The sequence below is a fragment of the Anolis carolinensis genome, chromosome 6 (genome assembly GCF_035594765.1).
Source record: "Anolis carolinensis isolate JA03-04 chromosome 6, rAnoCar3.1.pri, whole genome shotgun sequence".
NCBI lineage: Eukaryota > Metazoa > Chordata > Lepidosauria > Squamata > Dactyloidae > Anolis > Anolis carolinensis.
In genome coordinates, this window is record NC_085846.1 from 8,713,644 (window position 1) to 8,731,956 (window position 18,313).

Genomic DNA, 18,313 nt, shown 5'->3' on the forward strand with positions numbered 1-18,313 from the left:
ATGGAAGGGCCTCCAGTGGGAGAAAGGGATGAAGTAGAACATCCATACATTAAAAATGAAACCCAACAAGTTGGAGGCACTGTGGGTATAGGGTTCCTGAGTTCGAGAACTTTGTGTTTTAATTGTTTTGGGTATTGGTTCACTCCCATTTTTCCTAGGTCAAGCTTTGCCTCTAGAGTTTCCCTTTGTGTTTCCTAACCATTGCAACGTATCCTGGACAGAAATCACTTGGTCTTAGTTATCAGAAAATCTGGTTGATCTATTGCAAGAGATTCTATATAGAACTGGCTTTGAATTGACCATGTGTTATGGCTGTTTGACCTGACTCATTGTCACTCTACAGGTGCATCTACACTGGAGAATTAATGTAGTTCGACATTGCTTTAACTGCCATGGCTAAATGCTATGGAATCATTGAAGTTGTCATTTTGCAAGGTCTTTTGTCTCCTCTGCCAAAGAGTGTTGGTTCCTCACCAAACTACAAATTCTAGGATTCCATAGCATGAGCTGTCTCTTTCACATTACACAATTATAGTGCTTTGATGAAACTTAAGCGGCTGAGTGGGAAAAGGAAGGGGCCCGAGGTTGTTAGGAATAGTGGGAGTTGAAGTCCAAAACACTTGGAGGGACCAAGTTTGCCCATGCCTGAATTAGACCAATTTCCCTTATTATGAGATGCTTATCAAAAGCAGGACAGGATTTCTCAGTCTTCAAAATGGTTGGGTAATTGCCCTGATTCCATTCTGCAAATTCCAGTGTCTGAAATGTTTAGTTAATGTTGACAATGCCCCCAAAGATAGGTGGTTCCATTTCTGCCACCCCCTTCCTCCAGTACTATTTTCGTTCTTTGATTTCTTCATTCCATCTTTTGTGGTTTTGCTAGCTTCCTTCTTGAATGATGTGCATGTGTGCGTGAACAGAAATAGAACAGGCTTCCTGCCCAAAATGAATTTTGGATGCTTTGAATGAAGAGCAGAAAGGGGGAAAAGGCACATATTATTTCAGTGTCTTCTTCTAGGGAAGACCAGTTTCACATAAATAAAGCAACAAAGAGAGAAAAGGGGGTGGATTTTGAGATGAGGCATTAGAAACAAAAGAGAGAGACAGAGAGAAGAAAGAGATGGCTAGAGAATGACACGGGAAGCTATTTAATGAAAGAGATGTAACTCACTCACAGGAAAAGACAATAATGCTTGGCAAAGTAGAATGAAGAAGTAAATGAGGAAGAACACATTATAGGTGTATTGCTTGAATCAAGGAAGCTAATGCCTTGAATTAGTAAAACCTGAGCCAGGCAGTTAACGGTTTTGGGACTTTATGGTGTGGAAAGTGGGGAATCCTCACAGTGGACATCATGCAATATTTGTCGCCAGTCATCTCCCCAAGATGAGTCTAGGTATTACAGAGGAGGAGTTGTTTAAAGCTACGGACAATGCGGTTGCTGTTGCCTGTTTTTGGTCTAAAACTACTTAGTTGCTTGTGATTTCCTTTTTTCATCATTTTAAAATGCATTGTTATGCAATGCTTTTGACACGAAATAAATAAAAAGTCTAGGTATTACAGTGGCAGCATTTTTCATGTTGTGTTGTTGAAGGCCTTTGTGGCCGGAATCACTAGATTGCTGTGAGTTTTTTGGGCTGTATGGCCATGTTCCAGAAGCATTCTCTCCTGACATTTTGCCCACAACTATGGCAGGCATCCTCAGAGGTTGTGAGAATGCTTCTGGAACATGGCCATATAGCCTGGAAAATACACAGCAACTCATTTTCCATGTTCTTTTCGCTGGAATTTTTTTTTAAAAAAAATTGTATCCAGCACTTTGAAAAAAAGTGATTGTGAAATGCTCATATCATCATCATCATCATCATCATCATCATCATCATCATCATCATCATCATCGTCATCATCATCATCGAAAACAATCCAGCTGTTTACACCATCCAGGTAGAAAAACAGCTTTGTACAGCGGAGACATCACAATTGCATGACACCCTCATGATGGGAAGTAGCCAACACTATCCCAACTTGTAGCATTGCAATGGGATAGCAGCAAGGCTATGTTCTGTTTTTTTCTGTAATAACTGAAGTAATATAACTTCATAATAATACTAAATGTTTTGGTAGAAATTGGTTAAATTCAATCTATGACATATTGCATGATACTGGATGTGCCACATGATCAGTGGGCAGGATACAAAAGATGAAAGTAAACCTGAGACATTTTGTTTAAAAAAGGATTGGATGTAGGCAGGGCCGTAGCCAGAAAAAAATTTCGGGAGGGGTTTTGAAAATTTGGGGGGGGGGGTTTAACCCCTAGCACACACCCCTCCCCGCTACAAACTTGTCAATATCTGCTTGAGATAGTGCCTGGAGGGACTCTTAATGTTTTGTGTCTCATAGACTTAGCATGGGGATTTGGTTAACCAGTTAAAATTCATGAGTAAACCAGGTTTTTTTTATAACCTGAAAAATTTCGGGGGGTGTTCGAACCCCTAACCCCCCCCCCCCTCGCTACAGGCCTGGATGTAGGTCCAAGTAAACCTGAGAAATATAGGAATAATTCAATCAAAACAAATTGAAAACTTCTTCATACTTTTATGCAGCCTGACTGAGCCCTGAGTCTTGCTAATGGACTACTTGAATTGACTCATTTAAAGCAGATTCCTTTGAGTTGAGGCCATAGAATATGTGTTCCTCTGATATCAAATGGTAGATTTCAGTGGTCTAGGAAATATTGCTGTGTGTGCCTTTATGCTGTGTCCACCTATATTGACAATAAAGTGACCCTATCACAGAGTTTTCTTGGCAAGATTTGTTCGGAAGAGGTTTGCCATGGCTTGTTCTGAGGCTGAAAGAGTGTAATTTGCCCAAGGTGGACTTTCATGGCCAAGTAGGAATTTGAACCCTGGTCTCCAAAATCATATCTCACACTCAAACCATTACACAACACTGGCTCTAGAATCAGACATTATTTGCCAGTTTGGAGAAGGATGCAGCCATTTAAGGGAACACTTTCTGTTCATTCCACTAAGCAGTTTTTGTATGGAGATGCACCACTGTGGCTGCCACTATAGTACCACACGATGATTTCAGCTTGTTCTAAAACTGCTTGACATTTCGACAGGAAATGATCATTCTGAATTGGGCTGTTTTCTTTCAGTTCTTTTCCTGACTTAGAATGAGAGGAGGAATGTATGTTGTCCAAGTTTCCAATGTTTTGTTGATGTTTTGTTTTATGTTTGATATAACAGGTTGCATTTTAATTAAATTTTAGTTGTTAAGTCATAATTTGTTTTTATATATTGGGTTGTCAATTTTTGTTATTATGGGTGTTTTGCTATTGTGTTTGGCCATTGAATGTTTGTCTTTTATGTTTGGAATCTATCCTGAGTCCCTCCGGGGAGATAGGGCGGAATATAAATAAAGATTATTATTATTATTATTATTATTATTATTATTATTATTATTATTATTATTATTATTATTATTATTAGTAGTAGTATTTAAATATAGAATTTGAAATAAGACTTAAAGAAACTTTCAGTTTTTTTTTTACAAATCCACTTTCACCCATGACAGTTAAAGTGCTGTCAAACTGTATTACTTTTACAGTGTAAATGCACCCTGAGTTGTGGGAAGAGCGCAGTAGGAGTTTTGATGAACCAGAAAAGAATTTATTTCTCTCCTGCTCTTTAATCCAAGGTCTCGTGTTATTCTTGAATTATTCAGGTCTTCTTTTCTATCAACCACAGGGCTTTTGTCAACTTTCTCCTTCAATTGTAGGAGGAGATAGAACTAAAACAGTCACCCAGTCCAAGATTAATTGTGTATGCTTGGAAAAAGAGACATTGAGATAAAGACAAGGCAGTTGTATGCAGTTTGGGCTTCTTGGTCAAAAGCTGGCTTTACAAACTCAGAGCTACTTCTGAAATTTGAAGAAGATGTTGTTGATTCAACATACAATGGATTCACATTGCAGTAAAAGAGATTGCTGCTAAACATTAGAGAGAACTTCCTAAGAGTAAGAGCTGTTCAACATTGGAAGATGCCTCTTTGAAGGGGTCTCTTTCCCTGGAGGTTTTTAAACAGAGGCTGGTTGTCCATCTGTAAGGAGCTGTTAGATTGTGTATTTCTGTATGACAGGGATTGGACTGCAACGTTCTTTTGGTCTCTCCAAGCTCTATGATTCTATGGGCTGAGCATGTTGTCATTTATCATTTCCGGCTTCACTGGTTTCCTTTTTTTCTGAGAATGGAAGATTTTGTAAGGATATCAGTCACTGTGGTTGCCCCAGTTGTCACAGTGGAACATCGTTGTACAAAAACTTCGAGTGTCTGCTATAATACTAGATGGAGTCTAATCTTTGAAGAACTCAAGTCCGTGAAGAATAGCCATTTAAAGAGGATGGTGGCTTAAGGATTCTAGTAGATTTTCCCCTTCTGGAGATGGTGGAGCACTGGTAAGCTTTGTAAAATGGTATTTTATGTTTGCATTTGGCTATATTTCACTGGTTCTTGTTGATTCTTTGAGTTCTGTCAGACTGGGTTCAAACTCTGTAACCAATCAGATGTGGACAAAGAGTTGTGGGATGATTGGTTGGAGAGATAAGTTTTTGTCATGGTGTTTGAGACTGTGGTAGTTGCCATACCAATGCACAGTGATACACTACCCTACACAAACACAAAGACTGAGAGAGAGGGACTCGCTCAAAATCACCAGTGGAGAGCCATAGCTGAATAGAGATTCAAATCTTTCTCTCCAGACTTATAGACCAACACTCAAACCATTATATCATGCTGGATCTCAATTCCAAATCTAGGTAAGGTAAAGGTTTTCCCCTGACATTAAGTCTAGTTGTGTCTGACTCTGGGGGTTGGTGCTCATCTCAATTTCTAAGCCAAAGAGCCGGCATTGTCCGTAGATGCCTCCAAGGTCATGTGGCTGGCATGACTGCATGGAGTGCCATTACCTTGCCACTGGAGCAGTATCTATTGATCTACTCACATTTGCATGTTTCTGAACTGCTAGGTTGGTAGAAGCTGGGGCTAACAGCGGGAGCTCACCCCCTCCCCAGATTCGGTCAGCAAGTTCAGCATCTCAGCAGTTTAACCCGCTATGCCACCGGGGACTCCAAATCTAGCCCTTCCTAAATTTAAATATACGCCGTTAACTTGTTTTGAAGAGTTAAACTCTGTATTCATGTTGACTTCTTGTGTTGTTTTTAACTATATTATAATCATTTCACTTTACATGCCATCCCAATCTGGGAGAAAGACAGCATGATGATGATGGTGATGATGATGATGATGATGATGATCATCATCATCATCATTATCATCCCAGAATTAAGACTCCACTAGTCCCGGTGGTGCAGTGTATTAAAGCACTGAGCTGCTGAACTTGCTGACTGAAAGGTTGTGATGTCTCATGTTCTGACATTTAATTCCGTTCATGTGTATCTGTATAGGTACCTTCAATTTGGATGTCGACTTATGCAGATCCCTTAAATTTCATGGGGTTCCCTTAGCCAGGGAATATTCAGAATTGATAACGTGAACAGGTTTTTGATAGAGCATCCGTCACTGTGGGAGTTATAATATTCACAATGATTCATAGCTTCACAAAATCTGTTCAAGACTATTGGCCAAACTACAGTATTACAACAGTTTATTTGCTGGTGTTTTTTGTTTGTGGTACCACAGCCTTGCCATACTTGCTGTAGTCAGAGAGAACTTTAGAAAAATAACTGTGAAATCACTCATTTAGTATGGTTTGAGTTCAACCTTTGTACCGTTAGATGTGTTTGTTGATTTTTAAAGATCTGCTGCATTATTCAAACTCTCCACTTATGGTGATGGGTGCACAGGATATTTTGAGGTGTGTGGGTAGAGTTTTTGATATGACATGTTTTGCTGTGGTGGTCATAGTACGTACACAGTGATACATTCCAGTACACAAATGTTGGTAGCCATGGGAATGAGTTGCATGAATACTGCACTAGCTCACATGTAGCTAATTGCCATCCATCCCTGGATTTAAATGCAGGTTGAACATCCTTATCCAAAATTCTGTAACCTGAAGTATTCTAAAATCCAAATTTGTCCCCATAAGTACTTGAGATAGTGACATCTTTGATCTCTGTGGGTTTAATGTGCACAAGCTTTGTTTGATGTCCCAAATTATTAAAAAATATTGTATGAAATTACCTTCAGGCTATGTGTATAAGTTTTATATGATACATAAATGACTTTTGTGTTTAGTCTTGGAGCCCATCTCTAAGATATTTTGGTTAGTGATCTAAGTTGGCCTAGGTCTCCTTTTTTAACAGAATATCTTCAACCACCTACCACATCTTGCAACCACCTACAAAACAGTAAGAACAATGTGAATCCTTTTCGGTTGTGGTTTCTTGCTTTGAGTTCAAATGTAATTAAACAAATAAGTACATTTCCTTCCCTTTGTTGCCAAAGAGTATTTGAATGGGACTGTATCACTGTGTCCCCATCCCAGGTACACAATGAAAGAAACCCTGACAAAAACGTCCTTTCAACTGTGGGTTTGGAAACTGTGAAGAAGAGGTGGACAACCAAGTCCTCCAAATATTTACTGTGTTGATAGAACACAAAGGGGCTTGTACTAGTGTGTACAGATTGAGTATCCCTTACCTGAAATATTTAGAACCTGAAGTGCTTTGGATTTTGTTTGTATTTTGGAAAACTTGTTGAGCCAAGATAGTTGATTGTGTACTGTAAATTTCGTGTATTGTGAGTACACAATGAGCTATCTTGTAGACCGGACCAAAGCGAAAAATGAAATTCACTTATATTTACATATGCCTTCCATACATAGCCCGAAAGCAATTTTCTATGCAACATTTTAAATATTTTTGTGAAGGATATTTAATTTTGGGAACATAGCATCATCAGAAAAGAATGGTGTTCCTATCTCAGCCAATGTGGACAATTTTGGAGTATTTTGGAATTCTGGATAAGGGATGCTCAACCTGTACTATGCTGTAAAGAGTGAATATGCTTCCTACCTTGACTCTTAATTTCCTTCATTTCATACCATCCGTCACCTCAGCCAACCACTAGAATGGTTGCCAGCTTCCTACCCACACTATGGGAGGAAACAGAAACAGAAATAGAGGGTTCCTTCTTAGCATATATACATGTTTCCATGTAGATGTGTTTCATTGATTCTTACTGATTTTTAGATCATCTGAATTTGATTTAATTTCTCCATTTATGAACATGGATGTATAGCATATTTGCGGGTTTAGAGTTTTTGACATGACATGTTTTACTGTGGTAGCCATAGTGCCACAGTGATACATTCCAGTATACAAATATAGGTAATGACAGGAATTTATGTTGCCTCTGTTATCTTCAAAGGCTATGTGTCTGTTAATTGTTATCCATTCCTGGACTAAGTGCAAGTTGAGCATCCCTTATTTGAAATTCCAAAACTCAAAATCCTCCTTCATCCAAAATTGTCCACATGGGTGGCTGAGATGGGTGGCTGTTTCAATGGGCACAAACTTTGCTTCATGTTCAAAATTATTTAAAATGTTTTATGCAATGACCTTCAGGCTATATGTATAAGGTACATATGAAACATAAAATACATTTGTATTTAGATTTGGGTCTCATTTCTAAGATATCCCATCATAATACCTACATGATAAAGAGAGAGGTAGGAGCTGATGCCTGGTTCGTGCAACAAGTTGAGGCTAGGTGAGAACATTTGGTCGCCTTTTCTCACAGCAGAATATCTTCGGTTCCATAATACTGCTTGCAACCAAAACTGGAAGAACACTATTGGTTTTTGGTTGTTGTTTCTTGCTTCAAGCTCAGATGTAATTAATCAAATAAGTACATTTCCTTCCCTTTGTCTCCAAAGTATTTGAACGAAACTGTATCACTGTGTCCAGCCCCCCCCATTCGCACAATGATAGGAGCCTTGACAAAAACGTCCTTTCAAGTCTGGCTTTACAAACTGGTTTTCTATAAAGGAGAGATGGACAACCCAGACCTCCAGATATGTCCTTGTTGTGATAGAACATAGAGTGGCTTATACTAGCCAGTACAAGTTGAGTATGCCTTAGCTGAATTGCTTGAGACCATAAGTGCTCTGGATCTTGTTTGTATTTTGGAAAACCCATTGTTGCATGTACCATAAGTACACAATAAGCTACCTTGGATATGGGAACCAAATTGAAGCACAAAATTCATTAATGTTTGCTTCACATATGTCTTCCACACATAGTCTGACATTTTCTTTATGCACAATATTTTGATTACTTTTGTGCATAAAACTAAGTTTGGGAATACTGAACTATCGGAAAACAAATGTGTCACTTTTCCCGGTTTGTGGGCAATTTTGGATTCTTGAGTATGTTGGATTTTGGAATTCTGGGCAAGGGATGGTCAACTGTCACTATGTTGTAAAGAATAAATATCACAAGGAGCCCTTTGTGCTCCCCACTTTGATTCTTAATTCCTTTAATTTCATATAATTCACCATTTCACGCAACCACTAGAACAGTTGCCAGCTTCCTACCCAAACTGGGGGAGGAAACAGAAATAGAAAGGTTTTCCTGACTGAGACTAATTTTGGGTGCTGTGTGGAGATAAGGGACAACAAGAAACCCAGATGTCTTCTCTAAAAATTAAAACCTAAAGATAAAGGGGTGGATGTTGATTCCAGATTGAGGTTTCTCAAACTAACAAATAGATATTATGGGATAAAGAAAAAAATCGAGACAGTAGTGGAAAAACAAGATATAGGATGTGTAGATGATGCCATCTGAAGCCACCATAAAACCCAGTCATGTTGGAGGACCTAGGGATTTCAAGGCACCTCTCTATGCATTTCTAAGTCCTCATCAAATGGCCGGTGGCAGATGGTGGTGGTGGTCCGCTTTGCCATGAAGCGTGGGGAATTTGGCACCCCACGCCTCCCACTGCCTGCATCGGCAAGAGGGCAATCACATAGGGGGAAGCGTGGAGCACACAACTTCCCCCTATATATGGGGCAACACGGGAAGCCTCCTGTGTTGTTAAGGCAGTGATAGCATGCCAGTTCTGCCCTTCTGCACCCACCGAGCCGGCACAACGTTGTCTGATGGGAGCCGGCCAGCTCTGTGGGTGACCGATGATAAATTGGTGTTTGCCGCTGAATCTAGCTCTGTATGATGAGGTTGTAAGGGATTCTATGAAGTTCACCATAGAGCCATGCTGGAGGACCTAGAAATTTCAAGAGAGATTTTCTTTCAGGAAAAAAAAAGTAACCCCTTTACTTGTTGTCCTTCCCTTTCACAGGATTTACCAATGAATGTGGAGAACTGACTGTAGTACAGTAGAGTCTCACTTATCCAACATAAACGGGCTGGCAGAATGTTGGATAAGCTAATAGTTGGATAATAAGGAGGGATTAAGGAAAAGCCTATTAAACATCAAATTAGGTTATGATTTTACAAATTAAGCACTAAAACATCATGTTATAAAACAAATTTGACAGAAAAAGTAGTTCAATACGCAGTAATGCTATGTAGTAATTACTGTATTTATGAATTTAGCATCAAAATATCATGATGCATTGAAAACATTGACTACAAAAATGCCTTGGATAATCCAGAATGTTGGATAAGCGAGTGTTGGATAAATGAGACTCTACTGTACTTTGGTTCATTGCTAAATTTTAAGAATTTTTCAAAATTCCATTTCAAAGTTAAATCTCAAAATTCCCAACATCTCGATTTCTTAGCAGTAAGTTGATACATTTTCTGGAATGATATTTGTGGGTTCGTGGCATTTAAAGTTTCAAATACAAGCTTACCACTCAGGTGTAGTCATGTTTTTGATAGGGTTTCTTTCACTGTGGGAGCTACCGCTCCATCTTACACAGTGTTGCAAGGTTGTACAAAATCCTATGGCACAGGGCTACCCATTTCCCACACTTGTAGAGAGTATTCCTTAGCAACTAGTGGCCAGTCAACTGTACTCAGGCTGTTGAGAAGTCAATTGATCAAGGGATAAGGGATAAGGGGTGAAGATACCTTGTTCTAAACTAGTATATTTTCTTTGCATTTCAAAAAAGTTAACCTTATTATAAGCTTCCCTGAGTGTAATTTGTAGTGTGGTTGTAGAGATAGGCAAGATATCAACCTGCAAATCAAAGAAACACACACAGTACATTCCCTATATTCATGGGACCAGTATTCATGGTTTTGTTTATTCATGTCCTTATTTCACTTCTTTAGGATGCATCTACACTGCAGAATTAATGGAGTTTGGCACTACTTTAAATGCCATGGCTCAAAGCTATAGAATCCCAGGATTTGTAGTTTGGTGAGACACTAGACACTAGTGTTGTTTGCAGGAGAAGGCAAAACACCTTGTTAACACACAGTTCCAATCATTTTGTCGCATTGAACGATGGCAGTTAAAGTGGTGTCAAGCTGCATTCATTCTATACTGCAGATTCACTCTCTGCTCTTGATCTTCTAGATCTAGCTCAGATAGCTTTTTGGCACAGTTGTAAATTTTTAGTGGTCTTAATAAAGGTGTTACTCACATGGATTGGTAATATTTACTTATGGATGACATAGCTGCTTTTAAAAATAATCACACAGATGGTTATCTTTCCTTTTTTTTGAAATGGCCTTTTCTTCTGAGCACAGATGATTTTGTACGGGCATTAATCACTGTGCCGCTGCTACCCCAATATCCACTGTGATATATTCTCCTACAAAAACATGGATTATTTTCAAAACTGAGATTTCAAATTTAGCCAGATTTGTCAAAGTAATAAGCAAGACTGATATTTTTTCCAGTCTCCAATATTTTCGTTATATGTATTTAGAAATCTTGCAAAAGTGCTGGTACAAATAGGCCTGAATTGTACTGGAACTTTCAGCTATAGTAGACCTGGTGAATCAACACTTATTTGAGTCTCGTTGATTCAGTTAATCCATTACTGTTGTGATTAGTCATAAGACTAATGCGAGCTATAGTTTGGTGGAACTCCAGCAATATTTGCCAGAGGAGGCTAAAGGCCTTGTAAAACTACAACTCCCAGGATTCCACAGCCTTGAGCCATGCCACTTCAAGTGCTATCAAACTGTGTTTATTTATTTATTTATTTACAGTATTTATATTCCGCCTTTCTCATCCCGAAGGGGACTCAGGGCGGATCACATTATGTACATATAGGGCAAACATTCAATGGCCATAAACACATTGAACCGAGACAGAGACAACAGGCAGACAGACACAGAGGCAATTTAACCTTCTCCTGAGGGGATGTTTGATTCTGGACACAGGGGGAGCATCTGCTTCATCATCCACTCTGATGGCACTTCCTCACTTCCTTATTCCAACGTTGTAAATTAGTTAAACTTGCCTCCCCACTTTTATAAGTGGTACCTTATTTCCTACTTGATAGATGCAACTATCTTTTGGGTTGCTAGGTCAGCAACGAGCAGGGGCTATATTTTATTTTTTATTGACGGGTCCTCACCCCGCCATGGGCTGGCCTCGAACTCATGACCTCATGGTCAGAGTGATTTATTGCAGCAGCTGTTTACCAGCCTGCGCCACAGCCCGGCTCCAATTGCTCAGTGTTAATTCCTCAGTGTAGATGTACCCAAAACTGCATTGGAAAACAAAGGGCAAGGAGAAGGAGACTCCACCACACTCTGAATCAGTAGTAAATTCCATTTTTGAACATCTCCTACTGTCAGGTATACATGACAATAATGCTTGCTAAGGTAAGAAGGCAGAATGAAAAAGAAGGACCCCCATTAAGAATGTATAGACCCCATCAAGGATGCTACAGTTAGTCTAAATTTGCAAGACCCGAGCAGAACTGTTGAGGATAGGGGGCTTGGAACTTTCTCATTCATAGGGTCACATACATGGAAGTTGACTTGATGACAGTTAATACCAGCATGTATATTCTTTGCTACATCATTTTTTGGGGAAAAACATCCATCTGAAAGACTGAGAAAACAGCCCCCACTTCCAACAATTAACCTCTGAATTAAGGATTTTTTTCCATACTACATATTATAAGAAGTAACAGTTACCAGTCATCACTTGGCTAATAGGAAGTTGTTATGGCCTCATTATCCCCCAAATAAATGTATTAAAAGAAACCATGTTATGTTTATTCCTAAACTCTGGATATAGTGCCTCTGAATTTGGAGGCTCAGCTTTAACTCTTCCAGGATTTTGCTTATTTGGTACCTGGTGAATAAACAAGTTTGATATATAATAGTCCAGCAGATGGCAGCCTTAGCCCAGTAAAATAAAATGTGCCACTGCTGTAAAATGCACAACTGGAAGAACAGTGTTAGTGCAATATTATGAAAGTCTTGTTTCAGAAAGTTAGCCTTGTATTTACTAAAAGGGAAGCTCTGATTTACACATATATGAGCACTGATTATTTTATTTAGTAAAAGGTAAAGGTTTCCCCTGACGTTAAGTCCAGTCGTGACCGACTCTGGGGATTGGTGCTCATCTCCATTTCTAAGCCGAAGAGCCGGCATTGTCCGTAGACACCTCCAAGGTCATGTGGCCGGCATGACTGTTACCTTCCCGCTGGAGCGGTACCTATTGATCTACTCACATTTGCATGTTTTCAAACTGCTAGGTTGGCAGAAGCTGGGGCTAACAGCGGGTGCTCATTCTGCTCCCGGGATTTGAACCTGGGACCTTTTGGTCTGCAAGTTCAGCAGCTCAGGGCTTTAACACACTGTGCCACCAGGGCCCCCTTGATTATTTTATTTAGCTTTCTCAAATTCTCAGAATTCCCATTCTCTTCTGTACGAAGATGCAATCTTCAACCATATTTGGTTTGTATGAGTTGGGGAGCATTACTGATTTGCATAGGATTTGAGTGTTGGATTAAGACTCTGCAAACTGGGGGTATGATTCCCTACTTGGCTATGGAAACCCACTGGGTGACCCTGGGCAGGTCAAACATTCTCAGATAACCCCATGATAGGTTTGCCTTAGGGTCACTATAGGTTGGAAACGACTTGAACACATCAAAAACCAACCAGCTGCACAATAAACTACAATGCATAGTGGAGGTTATGCTTCCAGATTTCTCCCTCCATTTGTGATTCCACAAATGACCACATTTCTCACAATGCACCAACAATCTTTGAGTTGAAAAGGACAAAGTCCATCTAGTTCAGCCCTCTGCTATGCACAATGAAAGCAACCCTAAAAGGTGCCCATCAAACCTCTGTTTAAAGATTTCCCTCTGGCTAAAGATCTTTGGAGATTGTTGTACAATGGAGTTAACCCAACAAATTTAAAAAAGGTTTTGTTGAAAAGTTACAAATGCATCAACTAAACTTATGCATTATTAACTGTTTGGTAGTCATGTTTACATCCACGACATTATTGCAATTTTTGCAAATGCTTTTCCAAACTAATCTTTATAGCTTGCAGTCACACCAATGGAGGTCTTTCCCATGTTGATTCGAGTGCTATTGATGACATTTCCAGCCCTGTTGCACTAGTGTGCTCTGGTGTGTCAATTAGAAGCTGGATCCTTTCATTTTAACTGGTCTATTGTTTACTCCCCATATTTTGTGAGGTCTGCAGTCCAGGAAGAAGTGTATAGATAGGTTGTTTTTATTTCTGCAATAGGTGGCACAGAGGTCTGGAGAACTCTTGGCCAATGGCAAAGGCATCTACATGACCAGGAGAAAGGAGGGGGTGATCCCTCTTCCTTCTTCTTGGCTGCATGGGGATGTATTTATTGATGTTAGTAAATGTGATTGGTAGCAGCTGGATCGTCTCCAGAGTTCTGTGCTGGCTGCTGCACAGAACTCTGTAGTTGTAGAAATTCGAACTACTCACAAACCAGGTGCCACCACTCTCTTTTCACTGGTAAGAGTGACCATCCAGTGAGGCTGAACCGGATGTGTTTGACCCCACTCCCTCCATTGCTGTTGCTTTGGGATGGAAAGTGTAAATAGCCTGACTGCAACCCCTCCCCCACCCACTCCATTTTAACTTATCAGATATCAATTGCTGTGAATGATGGAGATTTGTTTTCAATTGATTAGGACACAGCACTCTAATGTTACCATCCTCCTTCTGTATTCTCTGATGTGATTACCAAAATCAAGATCCCTGTTGCAATTCCTCCTTGCAGTGGAGACTGCTGATATGAGCTGTTGCATCTGGATCAACATCAGGGCTGTAGTGTGTGTGTGTGTGTGTGTTAAAGGTTCAACCCGCTCCCAAATTTTTCAGGTTAAAAAAAACCTGGTATACTCATGAATTTTAACTGGTTAACCAATTCCCCATGCTAAGTCTATGAGACGCAAAAAAAATCAAAAGTCCCTCCAGAACTACAAGCACTATCTCAAGCAAATATTGACAGGCCTGTAAGGGAGGGGGTTAGGGGGGGTAGGGGTTCAACCCCCCAAAAATTTTCAACCCCCCCAAAATTTTCAAACTCCCCCCCCCAAATTTTTCTGGCTATGGCCCTGAAAACATAACCATTGCTCACAGGATCTGATACATAATAAATTAGGATTGGCATTTTTATAAGACTACATGTACTCTACACTATGATCCAGCTGAGTGAGGTTTTTGCATGGATGCTCTTTTGGTCTGGTTCACTGTGTCTCTTGCACAATAATACACAGCAGTGTCTGCAGCTGTCAGAGAGTTCAGCTGAAGATATACTTCATTTTTGGAGGTGTCTCTGCTAATGGTGATTCGACTAACAAAGGCTGCATTGTAGTAGGAAGTTCCTCCACGTTCTGTGCTCCGAATGTTGCCCAGCCATTCTAGATTCTTTCCTACAGCCTGTCGGATCCAGCCCCAATAATAGTCACTAACTTGGACACCAGTTATGGTGCAGGTCAGCTTGAAAGACCTTCCAGGTGTTACCAGTTCTGGGCCAGACTGGGTGAGCTGTGGGCTGGAAAGGACACCTGCACAAAAGAAAGAAGTAGAACCATCATTCTTTTGATCTTGGCGTTATGTTCAACATTTTTCTCCCTTCTCCCTTTATGAATTCTCACCAGGTAAGATGCATTGCAGAATAAGAAAAGGCAGGATGAATCTCATCTCTACACGCTGCTCTTTCCACCTCCTGCCCCCAAATGTGATACAGAATAGATAGAAATTGACTAGCTCATGGTGCAACATTTGGTGAGTCCATTTAAACAGGAAGAATCTGAAATTTGCATATAGGAAGCCTTACATTTCTACTCTCAGTTTGCATAGGTGAAGAAGAAAGTATATAAGCAAGCATTCTTGCAAGGAAGCCTCCAAGTATTTCCCAAAATAGGGACTGGGTTTGTTGTCTTGCTGTCATAAGTGGTGATCAGAATTTAGTTGGTGTCTTACATATGTGTAAATTCCTTTATGAAAGGAGTTTAACTTTTTTGTCTGATGTGGAAGTCCACACTCATTTCAGGTTGTACAAATAGTTCTGTACTTTGAAAATTGAAAAAACAATTCAGCAAATTATAAAGATTAAAAATGGAGAATACAATGTAAAACCATGTACAGGCAGTGTCCGAGTTACAAACATCTGACTTAAAAATGACTCATAGTTAAGAACAGGGTGAGTCAAAAGGAAGCGAGAGAAGGGAAAATCCCCCCTGAAAGCATTATCATGGGAAAAGGTGTCTCCACTGAAGCTTTATCACCAATCCTTGCTTCTACTACAAGCCAATTTTTTCAAAACCAATAATTACCAGAACAGAAAGTGAGGTCAAACCTTGTGAACAGGGTACAGACAGCCACAGCGGTGTTAACCCTTCTCTTTGATATCCAAAGCATATATTTCCCCCATTTGATGGAACAGGGGCCAGGTGCAGCGGGGTGGCCCTCACACCTGCTGTTTCACTGGCGATTGCCAGTGAAATAGTATGGGAAGAGGGACGTGTGAAGAGGTCCATTGTCCCACCACACAATTTCCTTGGATTCAGTTCCTAAGGTTCCCAGGACCAACGTCATTGCAATGCTGAACAACATGGTGATATATAATAATAATAATAATAATAATAATAATAATAATAATAATAAAAACTTTATTTATACCCCGCCACCATCTCCCTGTGGGGACTTGGGGCAGCTCACAATGTTACAAAAGTAACAGCACAAATACGCCAACAATATACACAGTTTAAAACACAAGAAGATAATAAAACAGAAGTTAAAACAAATGTTTATACAACAGTAATAATATCAAACAACCACCAATGCCATTCAGTCAATTTCAAAAGTGGGGGACGGGGGGGGGGGGGGACGGGACTATAGCAGCAATATAAGATAAAATCATTAGATTAAAATACCCCGATGAAAGGAACCTAATAGCATACAGAATAGAATTATATTGAGGCTGGTCATCCAATGGCTGTCTCTCCAAAGGCCAGCCCAAACATCCAGGTTTTCAATACCTCAGTGCCATAAAAGAAAATGGGTTCCCTGGAACTACAAAGACAAATATCCACTGTTATAGTAATACAGAAATTGTTTTAGATGTCATTAAACCTATATGAATCAATATGAATACAAATACAAAAAAAATTGCTATACAATAAAATAAAGGACTGTTACATTCACAGTAAAAAGAATATTTTTCAAAAGAAATTTCTGTATTACTATGACACCTCCGTGCCTACAGCTTTGTTCCTTTCTCCTAATAGCAGCTACTAAGAGCAGAACGACATTGTTAAAACTGTTAAATGGCTGTGAAGGAGGTGGAAACTGGTTAGTTCATCTTAGAAGACAGGGAATACTCTTGAGTTTCAGCCCTGCACCCCAGAATAATTTGGACAGTTGGACCGGCTCTACTTTTTACTGATCTACTGCCCACTGTCCCCTTTTCATGAGGCCTGCAGTGGACAAACTGGAGCTGCATTATTTTTGTTCCTGTGACAAAGGCACCTACATGATATGGAAAAAGAAGGGGGGAGGAGAGAGAGAGTTCTCCTCCTTCTTGGCTTTGCTCTGGCTGTTGCTGTGACATGAAGCAATTTGAAGTGGGTTGTAGCCCACATGGCCCACATTCCTCTTTTCCTGGTAAGGTTTACCATCTAGCAGAGCAGAACTGGAGTTGATCAGACTGGTGTTCACTTGAAAGTGGAGTGTGTAAAAAACTCAACTGAATCTGGAGCTGATTTGAATCAGCAATGCTCAGGACTGGCTTCCAATTGTGGTATATGTATAGATGAGCCCTAAGAGTCAATGCTCAAGACTCTCCTCAACAAATTCATTAAATTGTGCTTTCTGGCCTGAGTGTTCCACACTTGGTTCTAAATTGCCAGATATCAGTTACTATGAGTGATATATTCTCTTAGTGACCGGGGCACAAGAGAATCAAGTCCCTTATTGCAATTATGCCTCATTTTGGTGATTGCTGACATGAGTACGAGTGGAATAAGCAGTCTGTTGCATCCAGATTAACAGCACACAATCACTGCTCACAGTGACTGATACTTGATAAATTAGAACTGGCAAATTTTTACACTACTAAATGTTCCCTACATTCTTTAAGATGTGGGGTTGTGAATACAAATGAGTTATAAATATGTAACTCTATGTTACACACTCATAACTGTCATTGTGAAGGGTATGAGAGAAAGGCAGCCAAGGAACTGGAAGATTATAGCTTCTCAAATCCACACTTGTCTTCCCATTCCTAATTAGGGTTAATGATGGGGAAAGACAGCCAAGAAGCAGAGACTGGATGGCCATCTGACAGGAGTGCTTCGACTGTGTCTTTTTCATGGCAGAGGGTTAGGTTGGACATCCTTTGTGGTCTCTTCCAATTCTGTGATTCCCTCCTGCTGCTGGAGACTATCATTTTACATGACATGGTTCCAAACACTTCTTACATTTAGAAGGCCTTGGGTTGTGGGGCGAAAATTGATTAAATTATTTGTTCTCCCTTTCAGGAGCAGATAGTTAACACAACACATTGTTGCCACCTCATGATATGGGCAAAATTGCCTGTCCTACAACAGTTTCACCTCACATCAGGGACGGAGCCTGTCGGATCCCATCAGACAACATAGATCTACTTCCAGTGGGGCCCCGTCTCTGAAGTGAGGTGAAACTGTCGTAAGAGGCAGCAGCAAGAACACGGGAGGTTTCTTGTGTTCTCATTGAGAAGAAAAGGGAGAAAACTAGGTGGCAATGCTTTGCCCTGTGGGGTGAGGTAAGAGGCGATGCAGGCGATACAGGGCGTGGGGCAATGGGTTCCCCCCGCTGGATTCGCCACGATCCATGGCAAATCCCCTTGCTATCACCCACAATTTTGACTT

At 40.2% G+C, this 18,313-nt stretch overlaps 1 protein-coding gene across 1 annotated transcript in view; it reads right to left on the reverse strand.

The window, feature by feature from the left end:
- LOC107983540 (immunoglobulin mu heavy chain-like) overlaps positions 1-18,313 on the reverse strand; it is a 55,597-nt gene that overhangs the window by 24,470 nt on the left and 12,814 nt on the right. The window contains exons 6-8 of the mRNA XM_062957065.1: positions 15,059-15,235; positions 14,599-14,968; positions 7,115-7,119 (exon numbers count right to left, since the gene is read on the reverse strand). Coding sequence (XP_062813135.1) covers positions 7,115-7,119; positions 14,599-14,968; positions 15,059-15,235 — 552 coding nt within the window. The remainder of the gene's footprint in view (positions 1-7,114; positions 7,120-14,598; positions 14,969-15,058; positions 15,236-18,313) is intronic.